General features: G+C 44.0%; 1 protein-coding gene and 1 long non-coding RNA gene across 5 annotated transcripts in view; one reads left to right on the top strand and one right to left on the bottom strand.

Annotated features, from left to right (window-relative positions):
- Nucleotides 1-1565: 1565 nt before the first annotated feature.
- LOC139827645 (uncharacterized) lies at nt 1566-20114 on the bottom strand. 3 transcript variants are annotated; one of them, XR_011738550.1, is made up of 4 exons: nt 19746-20114; nt 16394-16571; nt 15013-15283; nt 1566-4580 (listed from the first exon to the last, which is right to left on the bottom strand). It is a non-coding gene; the product is annotated as an uncharacterized lncRNA (long non-coding RNA). The 3 variants fall into 3 exon arrangements; XR_011738549.1 differs by lacking the exon at nt 19746-20114 and adding an exon at nt 18927-19473; XR_011738551.1 differs by lacking the exon at nt 1566-4580 and adding an exon at nt 18927-19135 and having other exon boundaries at nt 14922-15283.
- The window catches only part of LOC136100685 (uncharacterized), a 31409-nt gene continuing 29162 nt past the window's right edge, over nt 19380-21626 (top strand). For both annotated transcript variants that reach the window (XM_071807094.1, XM_065836041.2), the window contains exon 1: nt 19380-19999. In XM_071807094.1, the coding sequence (XP_071663195.1) occupies nt 19679-19999 (321 nt within the window). In that variant the 5' untranslated portion in view covers nt 19380-19678. The remainder of the gene's footprint in view (nt 20000-21626) is intronic.

Below are 21626 nucleotides of genomic sequence, written 5' to 3'. Positions count from 1 at the left end.
AAAATACATCTCCATTTTGAGGGTCAATATTTTTGGCCAAATGTAACCCACATCTGTAAATAGATTTGGTCTTTCTAAAGGTTTTGTTGGTTTGTTTTGTGTTTTGTGGGTATGTTGTTGTTTGCTTGTTTGTTTTTTCCAGGAAAAATACATAGTGTTTGTAAAAGCAAATGTAAAAAGCTTCTTTCTCCACACTTGGTATAAGGCCCTTCACCATTTGGCTATGCTGGAGTAGGTGAGGGGCTTCTCCCTCACTCACATTCTTTTTTAATCTCCAGAAATGATGATTTTGTCCTGTGGTGAAACAAGAAATCATTTTTCTGGCCGGGCTGTGCACTGTCTCCCAGGAGGGGTGAACTCCTTTGCAAACCTACTTTCCCATTAAATGCTTGACCGAGGCGTGGGAGCAGATCATGACCGGGAACGCAGCCAGCAAGCCCAGGTACAGTTGCCGGCCCTCTGGCATCTCACCAGACGGCTGACAGAGAAAGAGGTGGCAGAGGAATTGTCTAAAACTGTGGCACAGTCTCTCATGGACTAATTCCAGAGGGAAACAAGACAAAATTATCCTACAGGTTTGAGGCTCTTACCTTCCAAGGAAGAGAAAAAAAAAAACACAAATGACTTTTGGTGAGCTAAACACCAGGGCAGGTACCTGTAGGTAAACGAGTGTTTTATTTCTTGAGCTGAATATCAGTTACACTATTGTGAGCAATATCAGCTGGATTATGACTATTTTGCCACTCCTGCAGACTCAAAGGATGGTGAGCCGAAAGAAATTGCTGCCCTTATCTGTTCTGCCTGTTTGCTCTTGTGAAAAGCCAGGGACAGGTTTTTGAGTGCGACAGGTTTCCGAGGGCTCATTGTCAAAGGCTGTGACTGCTTTCAGCACAGTTCCCACCCAAAGGCAGCCAGCAAGCATTGTTTTCATTTTTTCCCTTGGAAATGTGCTGAGAAACTGAGATTTTATGTAACGCAGCAATGTGGTACAGCAATCTGCAGGCGATTTACTGGACCTTGTGATTCAGACTAGCATGAAGAAGCAAGGTTACTTTCTTAAAAGCTCTCTCCTGCCTCTACAGTATCGTCGAAACACAAAGTTTTACACGGTCTCAGCATCAGGTGTGCTGTTTTTCAATGGCAGCGTGATGCACATGGGAACTACAGTTTCACAGTCAATGCACATACCATGAATTCACACCAAAAAGCTTTCCCTATATTTATAGGGCCAGGATGTTGCCATGCCTACGATTGTATTTTTAGATTTTACAGTAGTTCCCTTCTGTGGGCAGAAACCTTATTGCCCCCAAAATAAATACCATGAAACCAAAATAAATGCCAAGGGAATACTGGCTTCAATATAAACCACCTAAATTCTGGCTCCTTGACTGGTACTTTGCTTGCATAATAACCCCTGAGTCAGAGTATGACCCTGAATGCTCGGTTGTTGCCTCCCCAGGTGTTGTGGGGAAAGCGGGGGCTCATCTCCCCAGCTGCTAATTCTCAAAAGTGTGTAGTGAAATACAACATATGAAAGGGCAGGACGAAGCTTTACATCATTTTTTAATTCAACAACGCATTCATTCACATAAGATTTACAAAGACATTATGCAACTTTGCTGTATGCAGTCATCAAGGGTGTGTAATGAATATCTATTTCACAGCCTGAGAGATTTAATTGGATATAAATGATCTTATGACCATGGTCAGAAAGCAAAGAGGGACTGTGCAACAAATGAGCTTGTAACAAAACGTGTTAAAGTCTCTGACTCAGTTGTTGTCTTATATAAAAGAGAAATGCTAGAGAATTGTGAAACCTTGTGAATTATGCCAGGAGGGAATTTAATTACTTGTATTGAATTTATAGATTTTTTTGCACTGCTAGTAGCTTTTAATTACTCATTACATTTTGACTGCTTGAAAATCAGAAATAAGAACTGCAGGTTAATTTGTCTTTGATACTCTTTTTAGAGTAATGAAAAATTAAATCTATATGTACTGATTATTTTACAGTGATATTTTCATTCACACATAATATAATGAATGAGAAAACAAACAAACAAACAAGAATCTTATTCCCTCATCTCTTCCTGAAAACTAGTCAAGGAGATTAAACAAATATTTCTCAGTAATCACATAACAACATTTTTACTTCCACTAGAAAGGCTCCCTCACTTTTAAAAACTCCAAATGTATTTATTTATGTTACCAGATATTATTTCAGGAAGCTATAATACACGCATATCTATTTTCCAGCCTGCAGTTTACTCAGAATACTGACATAGTTTCTGGCAAAAGAAAAAGGTAGGAAAAACATAGAAATACAATATCAATTACTAGATGTATAAAAATCTAAACATAAAAACTTGACACATGGATTAATTGGAAGAAAAAGCTATTTCTTTCACATTTAAAAATTCTAAATGTATTGTCAAGAGGGAAAAACAAAAACTTAAGTGTGCCTCCTTGTCTTCCCAAACTGTTCAGCGATAATGGAGTGAAAGACATGGTGATTTGAATTTTTTTACATGGACATCTGCAACCATTTGTTTTATAGAAAACAGCAGAAGAAAAACAAGTGAAAAGGCATTTGATAATGAATCTTACTTCCATTTGTAAACATGGCATAAGCACTCAACACAAGGAAATAGAAGTCAAATCTGGGGAGTTATGGAAAGAAACATGATGTACTTTAGCCCAGACAATTGCTGATTATTTCAAGTAATGCTAAGCCCAGCCTCTCTCATCCCTTAACAAAGTCACTGGACTTAACTGAATTCTAAGCTATATTTGTGTTGCTACTATTGGGTTTGGATTATTGGGTAGTTAACTAATTGTGTGAAACTAAGAACGGAATTCAAGCGTCTGTGATTATCAATATCAGCATTGCTCAGTACCTGAGATTGCATCTCCATTGTTTTTGTTGAACAGAAGAGACATCAATTTGATTTGAGTATTTTGATATCTCCTCTAACATCTTTACAGTGTGAGCACAACAATAATAAATCACTACCCTTATTTATTATTTGGACCCAAAAGCCTTGGCCAAGCTCAGGACATGACTGTAGCAACTTCTTTCTGCATAAAAGTAATGATTAGGTCTCTGCCCTCAAAGGCGATTAAAAGAAATAATTAGTATAACTCCAAGGTTTAGTCTCAGTGACAGGTTCTCCTTGTAGCCAGGAGATGGCAGGACACAGGGGTGTTTTGGGGCTGGATGGCGCGGTGGCCTGGGCCAACACCATGGTGCAGGTGCCAGTGCCTGGGCTTGGACCTGCGCCCTGCAAGTGTGGAGTTTGCTGGTGCAAACACGCTCGATGAGAACAGGCTTTCAGCAGTTTACAAACCATAACCCAAATTACACAGAGCTCACTCATCGCACCGCTGCGTGTTGATGCAGTCTTGCCACTCTCAAGCGAAGTTTTCAGCTGAGTGGCAAAGAATTTGATGCAGAACACTGAAGAAAAATAAAGAGGGGGAGAAGTGGCAGTGGCAAAGAGCTGCGGATCCCGGCAGTCTGCGGTGGCTCTCGCTCGCCTACCCCAATTTTGGGTTACACCGCATGTGTGACTCAGCCAGGGGGAGCCAGCACGGGTCAGAATTAAATGTGTTTGGAGGAGGAAATTAAAGGAAGAAAAGCGTTTTCTGTAGGGGAATAGAATGTTATGTAGGACTGCATGGTGGAAATCCAACATAAGCCTCAGGAAAGTCTAACTACTATGATCCCCCATGACTGTCTTCTCATTCCTTAAGTAATTGAGGCTTCAGCTCAGCAAAGCATTTAAGCTGAGGCTTCATTTTATGCTGTTAGTAAGCCCTTTGCCGAAGTATCAAGCTTAAAGTATCAAGCTTGTTGCATGAGATTTATCCCACCTAATTTTAGATGTTTGCAGTGCAGATATCTACACCAGTGCTGGTGACTCCAGGCTCTCCTCATTATTAACGGGGAGAAATAAGCATTTCTGGGTGCTGTTCACTCGACCTAATCTACCTTAGCATGAGAAATACCATTCACTAAAAGTGTTTGCAAGCAGAGCTTAAAATAGCTAGATCAGATGTAAACATCTACAATCCAGGTACCTACATTCATATATCTGAACCACAACAATCTCTGATGACAGATAAGTAGGAAAAAACATACCAATTGGAAGGTGTCAGGCGAATGCAAGCTGAATTTTTATAGAGTCAGAGGGAGCAATGAAACTGGAAATTATTTTCTCAGTGAAAAAGTTACAGCTTTAATTGTTTTTTAAGACAAACAGAGGAAGAAAAGAATAGACCATTGTGATTCCCTTGTTTATGCGTTATTTCTTTCATGCTTTCATTGTCTGAAATTGCCTCTCTTCCCCCACCAGTTACTGAGGGTTCCTGCTCGCCAGCCAAAGCCCTGTGTCTCACTTCTAGAAAGCTGCAGCTAGGTAAGATTAATCTTCTCTTGCATCGGGCAGATATTTTTGGAGGAGGAATCCCAAATATTCAAGACATTTCTGCAGTGTTGTTCGACTCAGAATTCATGTTTCTCTGAAGGCTTTCCCTGAGTTCGCAACTGGGATGTAAACTTCTGGGAATGCCTGGAATCCCTGTGGGAAATAAGTGCAAAACCTTTAATCCTTGTTATCTCTTAAGAGCACATATTTTTGTTTGCTTGATTAGCAGCGGGAGAGGATGACTGATGAGCATGTTGGGCAGCAAAGCATCGCGCTGTTTCTCTGCCCACCTCAGATGGGTGATGCTGGTGCCAGGGCAAACACCACCCAAGAGAAGAGCAGCAGCACTTCTGGGTGTGCGGCGGTGGTGGGATCAAGGAACACGTGATAACTACAAAAAACATCAGCAACAACTGAAGTTGTTGGAAGTACAACACAGCAGCAAATGCACTTTTGTTTAACTTAGGGAGGTGGCGCTTCATGTGGTCTGACACCTACAACTGGAGCCAAGGACACCCATTCAAGCACTGAATTGAGGCAGTAAGTTCGGAGTAAGAATCACTTGATATTTACTTCTACAAGAAGTGGAAACAGCCACCTCCAGAAAACAATTCATCCAATCCCAAGGAGAAGATTTTAAATTTGTGGGTTGAATCACTCTCTGAGTTCAGCAGCCTCTTTCTAACTGGAAGAACATCACCAGATCCTTAACCAAGGTGGATAGTCTAGTCCTTAAATGTTACTAAAATAAACTGTGTGCTTCTTAGCACTGGAAAAGTCTCGTTTTTTCTGCATTTTTGACTTCTACTGAAATGAGGCCGACGCTGAGATTTCTGTTTCTATGTGCTATCACAGGGCAGCTGATAACAGAGCTCTGGGCTCTGTGAAACCCGTAGAAGGAAAATTCATGTACAGGACCACAACACGTCTGGCAGTTACATGGGGACCAAATCTGGTAAAGGGTTTATTTTACTTGGGGACGAATTCTGTCTGGGTGTTTTGTGGGCCTCGAGGAAAAGGAAATGATTCACGAACAAAGGAGGGAACAGACGCCTTGACTCACATTTTCCTGATCTAACCACTAGACAATTCTTCTAGCAATTCCTTAGTGCATCAAAATGATGGATTAGTTTCTTAATTCCTTAAACATCATGAAATGGTTGTCTAGGATTAGACACCCAGGTTTACCGTACAGCCCACTGAGGGAAGATGTTCAGAGTTTATTCTGCAAGGTTGTAGAAAAGTGCTTAAATAAGACTATTTGCCCAACAATCTTGTTGTTGCTAATGGAACCAAAATGCCAAGTCTGCTGCACTGCCTTTCTCATATGCACAGGGTTGGGGTCCTTGGGGCTGATATACTCAAATCTCACTTATTTCATAAAATTCCAGACATAACAGAAAACATCTTTTATGTCTAATTCTGTGAGATCCTGAATGATGGCTACAAAACACAAAAGAATTATGTCCACGTGAAAGCAAATTTAAGGTATTACTGTTCAATTAAACGACTCTGGAGTTTCACTTTCCTTCCAGTAAACAGAATTTCTTTGTATGTATGGTCACTTTAAATTTTTTCTAGATCATACAAGGATAATTAAAAGACTGGTTTATGAGACAGAGATGTCAAAAAAAAAGTTATAATTACATTTAAGCTGTCAGTTGTACTTGACAGTCTTAAACTAAACTTCACTGCTATCAGGTTGCCTCATATATGCAGTTTCTTTTACAAATTATTTCCCTCAAAGAGAAAATACAGTATTTTCAAAACCAGTTTATTTATTTTGACAAATCAGTAGACTTACTGCAGAGGATCCTTTCACAGGAGCTTTCATTCACAGCCCAGGCAGTGCTCCCCCGCAGCTGCCTTGCAGGCTGATTTTAGTTTTAGGACTGTGCCATCTGCTGTTGGAATTGCAGATTTCCCTGGGTCTGCACAGTCTGCAACCGCACGCCCCAAAAGCCTGGCCGTGCGTAACTGTGATTTGTCCCCATGTGAGGGACAGATGTTGTAGGGTGACTCTGTCTGCTGCCCCCGTCAGAGGCTTCAGCCTTCCCAGGATCGTTTACTGCACTGATTTGAAGGGCTGTGCTTTGGCACAGACTTGTTAAGAGCCTCACTTTGTCCCTGTTGCTCGGAGGTAATTTTATTAAAGGTGATGCGACACACATAGGATACAGGGCCATATCTGCAATATCAAATTTTAACGGAAAATTGAACCTTCTTTCTGCTCCCCAGTTCCATGAGCAGAGAAGGTGCACAGACAACTAAGGAATGGGCAATTTCAGCTTCCCAACATTTTTGCTACCTCTAGGTACCATCGCAATTGCTGTTGTGTGAGGCTACAGCTCCCGGTGAACTGAGTGGGAAGGGAAGAGTCACATTGGAGGTTGGCCCCACAAAAGGAGGCACAAGGGGCATCACAGCTTCTCAAGGGCAGTGGGGAGCACCCCTTAGCAACATAGGGATGCTGGGTCTCAAAAAGTGGTTTAACACCAAGACACTTCTTACGTCCCATGGCTTAGTCTGTCAGTGCCTTTGTCTGATCCTCATGATGGAGCTACTGCCATCCCCGAGACTCAAGAAATCCACTTGCTCACAGAAGTGTTTTCCTGAGGTGAGGAAAATATGGCCCACTGGATGGCATTAGCTGTCTTGGCATATGAGTTAGTAACACAGTTATGACAGCTGCATTTCTAATCACACAGATGGACTCTCCTAGGTCTCACACAGTGGCTCCAAAACTTTCATCTGACTGAAGGGCTGTTATTTGGCCTCTGCTGGGCAAGAGGTCTGGAGCTGCCGGCGATGCTCTGCTTTCAATGTCTGATCTTGTAAAGAGTTATTTCCAGACTCTCACAATGGCATCTTAAGAGCCATAGCCCCCCCATTTGTGCATTTTCACACAGAACCATGTATTGCATCATACGACTGGTCCCTAAGGCACATGTCTAAGGCAGGACTGTTTGCTGGTGGCTTCACATGGCACAGAGTGCCTCGTCACCAGCACCAAACACGCAATCTCTTGATCTGGAAAGTGCGCAGGCACATCACCATGGTACTGCAAATAACCTAATTGTTCCTGCTGGGAGACAGAGTGGGTTAGAATATATATTGTGCAGACCTGGTACAGTTGTGCAGTAAGGAATCTGCAATATCTCGGGGCAGCATTTCACCCCCTTGCGTAGACCCCACATGTGTGCATTTGGAGCAGGCTGTGATATCTTTAAGATGGCAATGAATCATGTGGCAGAGACGTGAACTGAATGTCCTCCACTGGAAACCAGCATGTTTATCAGGGCTTGGACAAGGTCAGCACACAGCAGGATTGGACCATTAAGGCATGCTGAATTAACAGTAAAAAAGTGCTAACAAAGTTCAAAATGCCATCAGTTTTCTGAAAAATAATACTCGCTCTGCTCACATATTACCTCAGTTGAGGCTTAGATTGGTGTAATCTCCAACACATCCAAGTGCCCTCCGCTACGTGCTAAATCGGCAGTGATGGTTTGTTCAGCAGTGTGATAAACGAGTCTGAAAATTAACTGCTGAGAATTGAAATAAAGTACTAGTTTCAGTTCTTGAAACTTGTTGGAGACTCTCATCATTTGCAGATTGGCATCTCAGAGGGGTTGTTTGTGTGTGAGAATGAGAGGATCGAGAAAAAGGAATGAACTCTGACTACTACCTTATATTACACCTTAGTTGCCATTGTTTATATGCTACTGGGATCACAGACCTATTAAAAACTAGGCTGAACAATAGAGACTGAAACTGCACTGCACTCTTAACCACAAGTATCTCTTATCTAATGTCATGAAAGCAAGACCTCTTCAGGAAAACTGAAAATGACTGTGCATTTGGGTAGTCAGATTCCTCACAAGGGTGACCCACAGCCTCTGAAGGGGCATTTCTGAGCTCAGAGGTCCACCAGGGAGGACTGGCTAGGGAAATCATCCTAAATGTGTTTTCAATTTTAAAATTTCAACAAGTGGCAGTCACTGGCACACTGTGCTCCATGCCTGTCTATGGCAGCTCAGGAAATCATGTGCCTGGTACAGTGATGAGCTCTCCGGGGGAACAAAGTCATGTTTCAAGAGACACAACTGACCTGGAACCTTTTCGTCGCACTCCTGGTTCCTGTTTTAATTACATCTGACTGCCTTACATCAGTATCATGTTTAACTACTGACACTATTAGGAAAGGAAATGTCTTAAGCTTTAGACAAAAAATTATGTTAGCAGTTAGTTAATAGGATTTTTTCACTGAGGAATGAATAATCTGGCATCTTTGGCATCTAGACTGTATAATGAGGAGGAGGTATATGCGTAGGCATCAAACCAAGAAAAGCCAGCACACCACGCAAGAAGCTGCTTAAACAAGCTGGTTAGAAATACTAAGAGACATATGCCTTAAATCCCATTCTGCTTCAGGTTTTAGGCAGTTTTTAAGGCAAGTTTTTCTCTCTACAGCATGAAGAACTCGAGATCAATAAGCATCATTAATACTGACAGTGCTCTTCCAAATACCTGGCCCCCAAGGTTTTAGATGTCCACCCCAACACCAACAGCTCCCGCACTGAAATGTCACCCCCTGGCCACAGTCTTGGGAACCTGCCCTGATGCTACTCAGAAATCTGGAAGTTAAAACTGAGGCTCACAGGCAGAGTGAAGCGTGGCGTTGCCTAGAAAAGTTGTCTCTTGTAGCCCATGGGCTGGTGGAGTTTGGGGAGCACTGATCGAGGAGATAGGTAAAGGAAGGATGCGAAAGCGAAGCCATTAACTGAGATTAGATGTCTTGGCCAGAGTTACTTGGCAGAGCTGGGTGGTGAATATAGCCTTCAAATGGCACGTAAACCAAAAGGTTATGTTTTCTACTTGAGAAATAAAATGGAAAGTAGCAGGAACACTAAAAAAATCCCTTTTGCAGACTGAAAATCTGTCTAACATTGCTGTGCCTCCTCCGCTTCATTTAATCATCTTAGAATTTGCCTGTAACAGCAAATGATTCATTTCCAGACAGAAACATGACGAAGTGTCAGCAGAGACCCTTGATATATAGCGATGGCCAGCATTTCCTTCCAGGACTTCAGCTTTTCCCACAGGGCGTGCCATCTACTCCAACCCCTTTTTCTGTGGTAGCTGCCATCACCTGCACTGCCTGTAACCTGATGCTAATTAGAAGAGAGCTGTTAAGAGGTTACATGATGCTGAAGACCTTTCCCAGTCTCTCTGACTTCAGGAGTTTTCAGAGCAGACCTTGGATCAGCAGCAGGACTACAAATGAAACAGGAGGGCCGAAAGCAAGAGGAAGAATGAGCTGCGAGTTTTTGGCCACAAGGGCTTCAACAAGAGCAAGCCATGATGGGAAGTGAGCTCCTCCTGGAGAGAAACCTTGGGATCCAGCCACAGCTGCCGATGAGGAGGGCTGTGAAATTGGTGAAGGGTTTGGAGAGGAAGCCGTATGAGGAGCGGCTAAAGTCACTTGGTTTGTTCTGCCTGGAGGAGACTGAGGGGAGAGCCCATCGCGGTTACAGCTTCCTCACAAGGGGAGGAGGGGCACCTTCTGAGCTCTTTTCTTTAGTGATCAATGACAGAACCTGAGGGAATGTCAGGAAGATGTGCCAGGGGAGGTTTAGGCTGGACATTAGGAAAAGGTTCTTCACCCAGAGGGTGCTGGACACTGGAACAGGCTCCCCAGGGAGGTGTCATGGCCCCAAGCCTGACAGTGTTCAAGAAGAGACTGAACAACATCCTCAGACACACAGTGTGAACTGTGGGGTTGTCCTGTGCAGGGACAGGAGGTGGACCCGATGATCCTTGTTGGTCCCTTCCAACTCAAGATATTCCATGATCTTCAGTGGGTGGACCCAGGCATGGAGCCACCTGCCCTTCTCCTGTCTGTCCCAAGGCCACCACGACCCTGCCCAGGAACAGCTCTGCTCAGACACAAAGCTTGTCCTGCCTTGCCATGCCTGCCTACCATTTGCAGCCTGGATTTCCTCCTCCTGAGGTACTTTGCTACCCACATTCCCTAGCTAGGCTTAAAAATAGGACTGCCTCTGATCTGCGCTGGGTAGACAGAGTTTATTATCTTGTTACCATGCATGTTTTACATGGTATCTAAAGACCACAGCAAGCTGTGGGAAGCACAGTTATTGATAGCTGAGAAAAGAGATATCTTATCTCTGAAGATGCTCTCTGTAGTGAATTTAAGCTTAACATCCTAAATTTGAGAAAATGTTTTGTGAAAGGAACCTGGGGTGTAGGGAACAGCTAAAGGACTTGAGCTTGGTTTAAACACACACTACTAGAGAGGCTTAGAAAATCATCAGATACACCCTTCTGAAAAACACCTGCCCAACACAGCCCTCACTTCTTAAATGGTGCATTATTTGGGAAGAAATGTGGAGGAACAATTAACCCTGTGCACGGGAGTCTCCAAAAGCACTGCTGCAACAAAATATCACACGGCACAGCTGGCAGGGTGGTGCAAGAACAGGGTGGTGGGATGGCTTTGGATGCTAAATTATGTCAAGTTTTAAAAAAGACAACCCCAGAAATAAAATGTTGCCAGTCTAAGTTAAAATATAGTTGCCATAGCAATTAAAAAAAGGGAAATCATTGCCGTCATTACTTGCATTGTCACATGCCTTATGGTAAAATCATGTCTCCCTGAGTTATGGAAGGAAACAAATAGAGTAGGGTTCATCCCAAAAGGCTGCATATTTTTGTGCAGAGTGAGCTGAGCAGCAGCAACTCCAGTGAAACCTGCAGGTTGCTCTGACTATGGCTGGGTCCTCAGGGCACAACTCAGGGACACAAGCCTGGGATCTGGGCAAAACAACAGTTTGAAAAACCTCAGGACTTAGTCATTAACAGAGATTTCTTCTGCAGAACCAGATCCAGAAGATTCTTCATGATGACTCTAGGCCTTCAACCTGGCTGCTCACAGGACAGAGCCTTCAGTAAATCAAACCTTTGTTTTAACACTTGTATCTCAGGCAACTACCAACCATGGAGGAGACTCAGACCTTCGCTGGGACATCTCCTTCGAAGGAACCAGGGTCATGCATTTTGTCTCATGCAAAGACCAGCAAGTTCCCTGGGCATGCAGGGTTCAGTCATGGGACACTTAGGAACCGAGCATTCATTTCTGCGAGTCCAGGAGACCACAGCCATCCACAATGTCTGAATTCTTTGCGCTTGTCTCAACAGCAATGCCCAAGAAGGATAATCTTCTAATATAAGGAGATCTGGGATTAAAGAAAGCTAAGACAAAGCAATAAATTGTCTAGGACCAGGTTGCATCTTGGGGGCAGCAGTCCCATAAGTCTCAGGTCTGACTTCCCATGTAGAGATGATTCATCCAGGTCTCCTGGCCATCCCTCTGGAGCACAGGCTCCTGTGATGGGTCAGCTCTGGGTACTTCGCTGTGGTCTTTTATGGATGAACACGCAATTTCTCTGCCTCCAATGTAAAAACACTGAACACAATCCAGGTCTGAGCAACCAGACGCATATATACTGTGGGCAAAACAAATTGGCAGGTACCTACGGAGCACTGTGTAAATGCAGCCTTCATAAGCTACTTTTATTCTTGGGAGGTATGGCAGGAATGTAAGATATCAAATGCATTTATAACAATAGTTCATTACAGAAAGTGATACTGTGAACAGTTCAGAAGTGAATTTTAATCCCCTGACCACAGCCGCCATACAGATATGATGGGACGGACCATCTGAAAGCAACACTAAGGCATCAGGGTTTTGTCTGCTAAGGTTGTCATACTGACCAAGGCTACCAGCCCAGGCAAAAACCATAAATCTCTTCAGTATCCTCAAAAGATCTGTCCGTAAATGCTCCAGATTCCCTGTTAATCACAGAAAGGTTTGACTACTTCCCAACATCGTGATGTGATTAGTCTGAGTTGACAAGATGGGCTATGTGATGTAGAAACATTATTTCTCCTTTTCAGAGGAAGGAACAAAGCACAGGGCAGTCACCTGCTGGAAAACAACAAGTCTTACTAGTTTGTGGATGTCATTTACTCAAGTAATCCAATAAATATTTTTTAATTGAAATTGGTAAACTGGCTAAGGAGCAGGAAAACCATGAGCATGCAGCTCCACTGGAGGTGCTAATGTCCTGGTGTGGAAAAAGAGAGCTAAAAGTGATCCCACAGTGTATATGCCAGGAACAAGTGAATAGGTACAAGAGGCTGAATATTACCTCTCCGTATGATCATCCAGAAAAAGGATGTCAAAGGGATGTGCAAAATAAAAGCCTTCTAAAATAGCATGAGACCTGGCGGAAATGCCTTTTGGTGAGAACTATAAGGAGATTTAATTTATTTTATCTATCAGAAGTGAGTTTAAGAGGTAACATGATGCTGAAGCACTTTCTCAGGAAGAATACAGCAGCTACGAGGCTATCTCTGTCAGAGAAAGTCACAGAAATCAGTGGTGGGAAACTGAAACTAGATAACATTAAGAGAGCAACAAGATGTCGTTTTTTTCATGTGGAGAATGACTAAACATGAGAAGAAACCATGAAGGATGTGGAGGATGTGGTACACTTTTCAGATCTTCATGTCTCCAGATCAAAGTGGAGGATCCTCCTCAGATACAGAGGTTATGTGAGCATTTCTAGGGAAATCTTTGTGGTTTTTGATACCTAAATTGCATGAGAATATGATGTTGTCTGAACACTGTAGCATAAGTCACACTTTTATCAGTGGATGGATACATATTCCCACATTTTTGACACTAAAACCTCCCTGAAAGTAAAGATCTCTTCTTTCCAGTGTGTGAACTGCATCTGTCTGAAGGCTGTTTCTGACAGCAATAAACTGTGTGTCATCACTAATTTACTCCGTGTTCACTGTGTCACGTGCCAGTTTGGAATAAAGCAAGGACAGACACTTATCTTGATTTCAGGAGACTCCCTTGCAGTCATCGTTATCTTGAAAAAATGCACACGTGCTGCTGATCTCTGATGAAGGGACCTTAGAAGTTTATAAAGCAAGAGCTCAAACTGCCTGTCAAAAGAAGTAGAAAATTACCAGCTGTTTTCCCAGACAGCTGGATCAGGGACACAGGCTGAACAGCACTGAGAACTAATATACATGTAAAGAACACAATAACAGTCCCGATTTCTGCTGCTAGACAAATCCATTTTTTTATTGTATAAAATATTTATAATAGTAGGTTGTAGATTGCAATCAGGCTTTCTGTAGAGAGAAAGGGAATAAATTCTCCTGCCACATTCTCAGACCTCCACTGCTGATGGGATGTGCAGAAATCCTGCCAGTGCTGCTGTATATTCTTGCAGCTCTGTGCAGACTTTCATCCAGGAGAAGAACAGATGCTAAGGGTGCAAGAGTGCCCTGGGGCACTGTAAGATTTGGTCTGAAGATGGAGCAGTATTTGCCTGAAACATCGTCATCAGGAATTGGGAGAGCTGAGGCCCTGACAGAAAGAACAGATGGGCGATGACTTGGAGAGAGGCCTGAGGAGAAGAATTGTGTTGCACGGGTCTCTCCAACCCGGGGGGCTACTGGTAACAATGACTGCTGTATGGACTTCACCTGCTGCCTCAGCCAAACTAGCCCCTGCCTCCTAAAAGGGATTGTTATAGGGGTCTCTCAGACCCGGGGACAATAACTGTCATCCAGAAGATGGATTCTCACGTGCAGCCTCAGTCACGCCTGCCCCCCACCTCCTCCCCAAACAAAGGCCAATGAAGAAGAGCATGCCCAGAAGCTCGCCAAGGGTCCTGGCACGCAGAGTGGAGATTCTTTGGGCCTGTGCAGTTAAGCCTGGATTGAGAAACAAAGGTGAAGATTGGTCTCAAACAATGGGAGTGAGGGGGGTGAAGAAGCATAAAAGATGACTCCCAAATGGACATTGTTAAGATCTTCCCACCAGAGGATCCCAGGCCACAACGCAAGACTGGCAGGACTCTGCGGGACCAGAGGGATGCTTTTAGAATTCGTCTGGTGGCAACCAAATCCTCATTTCCACCTTTTTCTTTTCTTTCCCTTTTTCTTTCTCCTTTCCTCTTTACTCTCTCTATCGCGTGCCGCTTTATGGGCAAATTAATAAAGTAACACTGTTTGCTTGAATTATTACCCCTTGGCATTTTGTTTGCCTTAATTTTGCCCTTCAAGATCAAAGTAAATGAACCATCACGAGTCCATCACTGAATGGATCATGACAGGCACTTAGCTGCTCCTTTCTGAATTGTTTGACAGGGATGTAAACCTCTCCACCTTCCGAAAAGCCAACTCTGCATATTTTATGTCTACTTCTGCTTTGCTCTCAAGGCCTTTGATTCTATCTTTAAACCAGCAGTGTTTACAGTTCTCAAGATGATCATGTTCTGCTAAACAAGTTATTTCGCCCGATGCTGTTACTGACAAATCTGCCAGTGAAAGAATTTTACTATTCGGTTACTGCAGATTTGCCTCCAATGTTTTCACCGTACCCTTTGAACTGGCAGTGTTGCATGAATGCCTGCTATGACTTTGGCTACCACGCGTGTCATTGCTGTAGCCCATCAAAAGCAGTTGCAGTCGTGCTTACCGCTGGCTTCCTCCCTCCTTTTGAAGCCATTTCCTTTGACTGGTCTTAATTAACACATAAGCTGGGAAAGCGCCTTCTTTCCTTCTTTCAAGAAGTTTCTGTTTTTTGTTTTAGTTTCACATCTCTGGCTGAATAGACGTTTCCAGTATGTTCTTTGTGAAAATGAGAGGGAAACTGAAGCTTGCACAACTTTTTATTGAGGAAAGAAACCCAGGCCATGGTTCTTTGACTGCGTTGCCGCCGCGTGCTTATTTGACTCCATTTCTTCTCCCTATTCAGAAGAGCCAAGTAATATGATTAAGGTCCTCTTCTAACTCAAAGATTTTGACAGCAAACAAAGATGAATCACTTATCAACCGAGTGAATCATGTACAGGAAACCAAGGCAAGTGTTAAACACATTTACTAGGGGAATCAGTTAAGAATGGTATGCTCCATATCTGTAGTTAATTTATGCCAGTTCCACTTACTGAAACAAGAGACTGAAAAGCTATTCATTAATTAGTAAAAATCCATACAGCCACATTCCTAAAAGCAGCCACAGATGCCAAAGGGAAATGCTGGACTGCTAGGCCAGATATCAACTTGTCAAGGAATTAATCATCTTATTTGATGGCAAATGCCTGGCTACACAGGCGGCCATGCAAAGAGCTGAATAGTCTGAACAGACAGAGCACTCCTCTCTCATTACTGGTTATTGACACCCTTTTTCCAGGTGTGCAGCTAGCACGTACCTCAGTTTCCTCACCGGTAAGCTAAGTAAGCTCCGTAGTTCATGAGCTTCACATGTGTAATTGAAAAGTCACTGGTGCACCGAAGCTTCAGGCAGGATTTAAAACAGGGAAAACTTTGTGAACTGCACAAGTATCTTATGAATACCTCTCCTGCACAACAGCAGATAAGGCTCAGGATTTGGTGCAAACACCCCTTGGAGCCTGTAAATAAGCCATGGGTTGTGAGATCATCTCAGCCTGTAAATTAGGTTCATTTCAGCAGAGCAAGAGGGTCGCAGGAGGGAGCATGGCCCGGAGCACATGTCCTCATTCTGTGTTTCATTACCCGCAAATGCCTGAGACAGAGACATGAGCTTTCATCTTGGCCACATCCAAACATCCTCCCGCCTGCACCAGAAACAAGGGCTCAGAAATGGGCTGCTGGAAGGAAAGCTGCCATGTGTCGCTTAAACCAATGCAAAAACCCATTGTTTTCCATGTAGTTACCCAAGTTTCCATAATTTCAGAGAGGAGAGAATGAAGTCCTGTAATTTAACAAGAAGGGTCTGTTCTGCACAACCAGGTAAGCACCAGATGCTTGTAGGAGGGAAGGGACAGCTCGTTCTCTCCCTCACTTAAGGCTGAGCAGTGGTTTGGAACAGAACTCACCTGCTTGTTTCAGCTACAGTTTTCTGAACTGTCAGGGAGGCTGATTAAAGAGTATTAAACACTGACAAGAGGTCTTCTTGCTGTTCCTGAAAAGATGTTTCTTCTGAGGCAGTTCAAAATCTTCCTCTTTGCCTCTCTGGCTTGTGTGAAATCACTAATTTTTCTGTCGCATCTGTTGCTGTTGATTAAACACAACCAAGGGTACAGAAATTCAGGGTAGGGTACTGCACTTAGCTTTGGTGGGGGAATCATAGAGTGGTTTGTGTTGGAGAGGATCTTAAAGATGATCTCGTTCCAACCCCCCTGCCATGGGCAGGGACACCTTCCACCAAACCAGGTTGCTCCAAGCCCTGTCCAACCTGGCTTTGAACACTTCCAGTGGTGGAGCATCCACAGATTCTCTGGGCAGCTGTTCCAGTGCCTCACCACTCTCATGGTGAAGAATTTCTTCCTTTAATCTAAATCCACCCTCTTCCAGTTTAAAGCCATTACCCCTTGTCCTACCACTACATGCTGTTGTAAAAAGACCCTCTCCAGCTTTCTTGTAGGTCACCTTTAGGAAGTGTAAGGCTGCTATAAGTTCTGTCTGGAGCTTTCTCTTCCCAAGGCTGAACAACCCCAACTCTCTCAGCCTGTCTCCATAGGAGAGGTGTTCCAGCCCTCTGAACGGCTTTGTGGTCTCTTCTGGACTTGTTTTGGAATCCTTAACTCTACCGCTAATACATCAGGTCACGATCCTATAGCTTCTGTGAAATGCTACTAAAGCAATTATTTTGTTCTCTATTTTTTTTTTTTAAATATAATTTTTTCCACAATTGAATAGAAAATTGAAAAAAAGTTTATGCTTGGCTTTTAACATGAAAACTCTGCTTTGTTTTTATCAATAAAATTGGTCAGAAAACCCCACAACTTTGCCTTTTGTTTGTTACTTTTTTCAATTGCAATCCAGCTGTTTCATGAAACATTTAAACACTAATAAGACAGGATTTTCCCCCAGAAAAACTCCCAAAGCCTTCCTTCATCACTTCAGCACCTCGAATGACCAACTCTGCATGCAGAAGCAGACAGGTTCAAATAGGGCCCATCAGGCATTAGTGACTGCACTACTTTGTCAGCCTATGTTAACTCCATTTTGATCTGCAACAAATTCATAGTTCCAGCTCCCAATTGTTGGACTTTCTTTCTGAGTCTGAATGGAGAACAACTCCCCATCAGAGGTTTGCAATTTGTTTATGTCACACATAAGCAGAAAAGTATCTTCTCAGACTTGCAATAAAATTGCAGGTTTTCCATATAACATGAAATCATAACTTGTGCTATTTTCATAGGCCAACACCGTAAGTGATATGCTGTTAAATAAGCCTATATTAATACTAGAAAAATGTCTAATATGGATATACTTGTCTTTGAAAATAAATGGCATCACAGGCCAGCTAGAGTAATTGTCTTTATTTTGTGGAGGAAAAGAAAAAAAAAATAGAAAGAAATGGTGCAGAGCAGTAATCTCATAGTCAATTAAGCAATGCTGAGTCCTGACATGTCTTTTGGCTTATGTTTCCCTGAAAAAAAAAAAAGAAAACAAGAAAAGCAAGCTAATTTAGATGAGCTGAAAGTGGTGATATTTATTTATGATTTGAGGTATAGATTGTATGCTTTTTTACAGCTCAGACCTTGAGAGATGTATCTTCATTTTACGAACAGAGAAATCAAGGCAGGGAACAAATAAAAGACAAGCATCGAATTAAAATGTCATAAAATAATCACATAATTGCCATCTTTTAACTTCAGGGGAAGCCGACCCATTTTTGACATTGGCACATGACTACTCAGTTACCAGCTTAGGGCTCTAGATAGGTACAAGATAGGCATATTCTCGTAAGAAATCAGTATCAGGGCTAGGAACAGAAACACAGAAATTTCTGAGGTCTCAGACCACAAGATTAGTCAGTGCTGAACTTTGAGAGATAGGGACAAGAATGGCAGAGAGAAGACAGATAATTTGTGCAATCCATGTTTAAATGGAAACTTCCCATCTCAGCAACAGCATTCAACATACCACCATACCCCTGTGGCCATCTCATGCATATTAAGCATTTCTCCATTCTTCCTAAAGCCTTCTTCTCCCCGTAAAACCAGTCAGTACATTCAATGCTCCAGTATGAGCAGTCCCCATTGGGTGTGAAATAAATCCAGGACAGACAGACACATTTTCTTACCAATCCCTTCTCTGCACTGGGTTTACTACAAACATGATTTTTTATGCTGTTCTATTTAGATAAACTTTACTTAGTGTCTTCTTTGTAGTAATGTTCCCTAGCCCTGATGAGTCCCAGAGTTTGTGCCAGTGCAAGATATGGCCATGCTGAGACACATTTCTGAATTAGGGGTTCACTCCTTCCCTTCATTGCTCTTCACTGTTTATTTCTCAGAGGCTGTCCCTCTAGACTGGCCAAGATAAAATACAACTTGTCACTTTAAAAGAAGCTCTACGGCTTTGAAAAAAAGACTTTCTGAGAGCATCACCTGCACTTACACATCAGATGGGTGGAAAAATTTTCCATCCAGCAAAGCAAAGAGGTCTGTGGTTTGAGGCTCTCTGCTTGGTGTTCTGCTAGCGGTGATAAACTGTTATTTCTCTGAGGATGAGCACTAGATGATAATGCATCACGTGCTGCATTGCACAGGCAATTTTTGTAATCATCACAGGGATGTTGCTCGATAACGACATATTTATAACAGCACCTGAGAACAGAAGTACATTTCTAAAAACTCTTCGGTCTAGACTGGAGGATTTTGCAAAAAATGAGTCACTTGTGAACAATCCTTATGTATTCCGATCCGCGACCAAACATCTGCTCTCAAATTAACGCTGATGCCCGCGGCTCCGCTGCTTTGAACCGCATCGCACTGGCGCTTAATTCACCACTTTCACTCTTGCAGAGAAAAGATTTGTTCGGGGTATTAACTCCTTCCTCCACGCCCGGAACGCCCGGCGACCTGCACCTCCCGGGGTCCCCCCGCCCCCCGCACCGCGCAACCGCCCTCACGGCCAAACCCTTTGCAACGACACTCCCGTAAGCACAGACGTGTCCGCGCCCCCCCGCACCCCCCCATCCTCCACCGCGACCAGCCGGTCCCCCCGCCCGGCACGGCTCCGCAGCCGCACTGCCGTTCGCTCCCGCCCGCGGCTGCCACCGCGGCTCCGCCACCAACTTTCCGTGAGCGGCGGAGCGGAGCAGAGCGGAGGGGAGCGGAGCGGAGCATCCCCCCGGCCCGGGGACGGCCATGCTGGGGCCGGCGGTGCGGCTGGCGCTGGGCGCGGGGGAGCTGGTGCCCGCGGCCGCGGGGTTACCGGGGCGGCTGCTCGCTCTGCTCTGGCCGGCGCTGGCGCTGGCGGCGGCGGCTTTGCTGGTCCTGCGGGGGCTGCGACGCGGACGAGCCGGGCCGGGGCCCCGCCGCCACCGCCGCGCCGCCGGGGACGCGCAGGAGGAGGAAGAGAAGGAGGAGGATGAGGATGGGGATGGGGATGGCCCCGCGGGGGCCGGCGGCCGGGCGGCCGGGGCGTTGCCGGCGCGGCGAGCAGAGGAACAAAGGCGCCCAGTGCAGGTAAGGGTGGCGGAGGGGGGGCTGGCTCTCTGGTCTCCCACGCACCGGCGTCTCCCCGAGACGAGCATCCTTTTCCCTCTCCTGCCCAGCAGCTTTTCCTCCTGCCTGTCTTGCGCTCTGCAGCCCCGACGGGCAGCCCGGGGCTACGGGCATCTCATCCCGGAAGGCCAGGCAGCCTGTCCTGCCTAGAGATGCTCTCGACAGGCTGAGAGAGTTGTGGTTGTTCAGCCTGGAGAAGAGAAGGCTCCGGGGAGACCTTATTGTGGCCTTTCGGAACTTAAAAGCCCATGGGAAAGATGGGGTTAGAAACATGGGGTCTGTTGCAACAGAACAAGGGGTGATGGTTTTAAACCAAAGGAGGGGAGATTCAGGCTAGACATGAGGATGTATCTTTTTACAATGAAGCTGGTAAAATACTGTCCCAGGTTGCCCAGAGAAGTGGTGGATGCCCCATCCCTGGAGACACTCAAGGCCAGGCTGGATGGGGCTCTGAGCAACCTGATCTAGCTGAAGATGTCCCTGCTCATTGCAGGGGAGCTGGACTAGATGAGCTTTGAAGCTCCCTTCCAACCAAAACTGTTCCATGATTCTATGATTCTATACTGTGATCCAAACCTCTCTTCGGGTGGTTTAGGGGCTCAGAGGGTCAGCATTCCTCTCTGAGCCCTGTGGTGGCATCAAGACTACAGTGCAAGGCAGCAGGTTGCTAGAGCACCTGGCCTGGGATTGCTGGTGTTGGCCTTTCTTCTGCCACTTTGTCTGACACTAAAACTCCATATGAGCTCGATCCTGTTTGCAGGGAATTAAGCAAACTCCCGTCAGTGTCCATTATACTACGAAGCAGGACCCAATTATTGTATCTCTGCTATGGTGTAAATGTGCCAGTAATGTATATTAACTCTGAATCAACGCTTCGTTATTATTGCATTAATATATGATTGTATCTGTGAGCTGATGACCATGGCCACCTTGTTGAATATATGTTGTGAGTCTGATATGATGCACTGCAATGAAGTTTCCATATGGCATTGTCATGGCTGTGTTGCTTTGACTTGCTGTAAGCTGTCTGTGGCAGAAAATCTCATAATAAATTACAGAAAACAATTTCACCAAGGTATTGCAATATGAAAAGTAAAGCTCTTAGGAGAACACACTGAACATAAGTAAATACATATTTAAAATTAACACATCAAACATTTTTGAACATTTTTATCAGTTACTAGTATCTCCTAGATCTTAATTCTGAGAAACACAAAACCAGAATTAATTTGCAGAGATTTTTTTAGCTGGGCTATGAAATAATTGGGTTTTTTCTTCATGAACAGTGTCAGCCTTTCCATCACAACACTAGTTTTCAGGGGTTTATTACTTTGGCATGGAAGTTTTAACTTTTAGTGTATTTTAGTTATATTCTTAAAGGATATTCCATTTTAGAATATTTTCTCTTTCATCAGTCTTCATCAGCATTCTGGCCCAACAGCATGGCTATCCCTGAATAAAGAAAGAATAATTAAATCAAAAAGCAACCCAAACAGAACTACCTGTGTCAAGGGACAAAGAAGGATTTCAGTAACAATTTTATTATCACTTTATAATAATCAATTTTAGCTGATTTGGTTGTATGACA

Source organism: Patagioenas fasciata, chromosome 3 (assembly GCF_037038585.1).
Source record: "Patagioenas fasciata isolate bPatFas1 chromosome 3, bPatFas1.hap1, whole genome shotgun sequence".
In the NCBI taxonomy this organism is placed as follows: domain Eukaryota; kingdom Metazoa; phylum Chordata; class Aves; order Columbiformes; family Columbidae; genus Patagioenas; species Patagioenas fasciata.
Note: the sequence above shows the minus strand (reverse complement) of the source record. Positions and strands in the feature narration are given on the sequence as shown.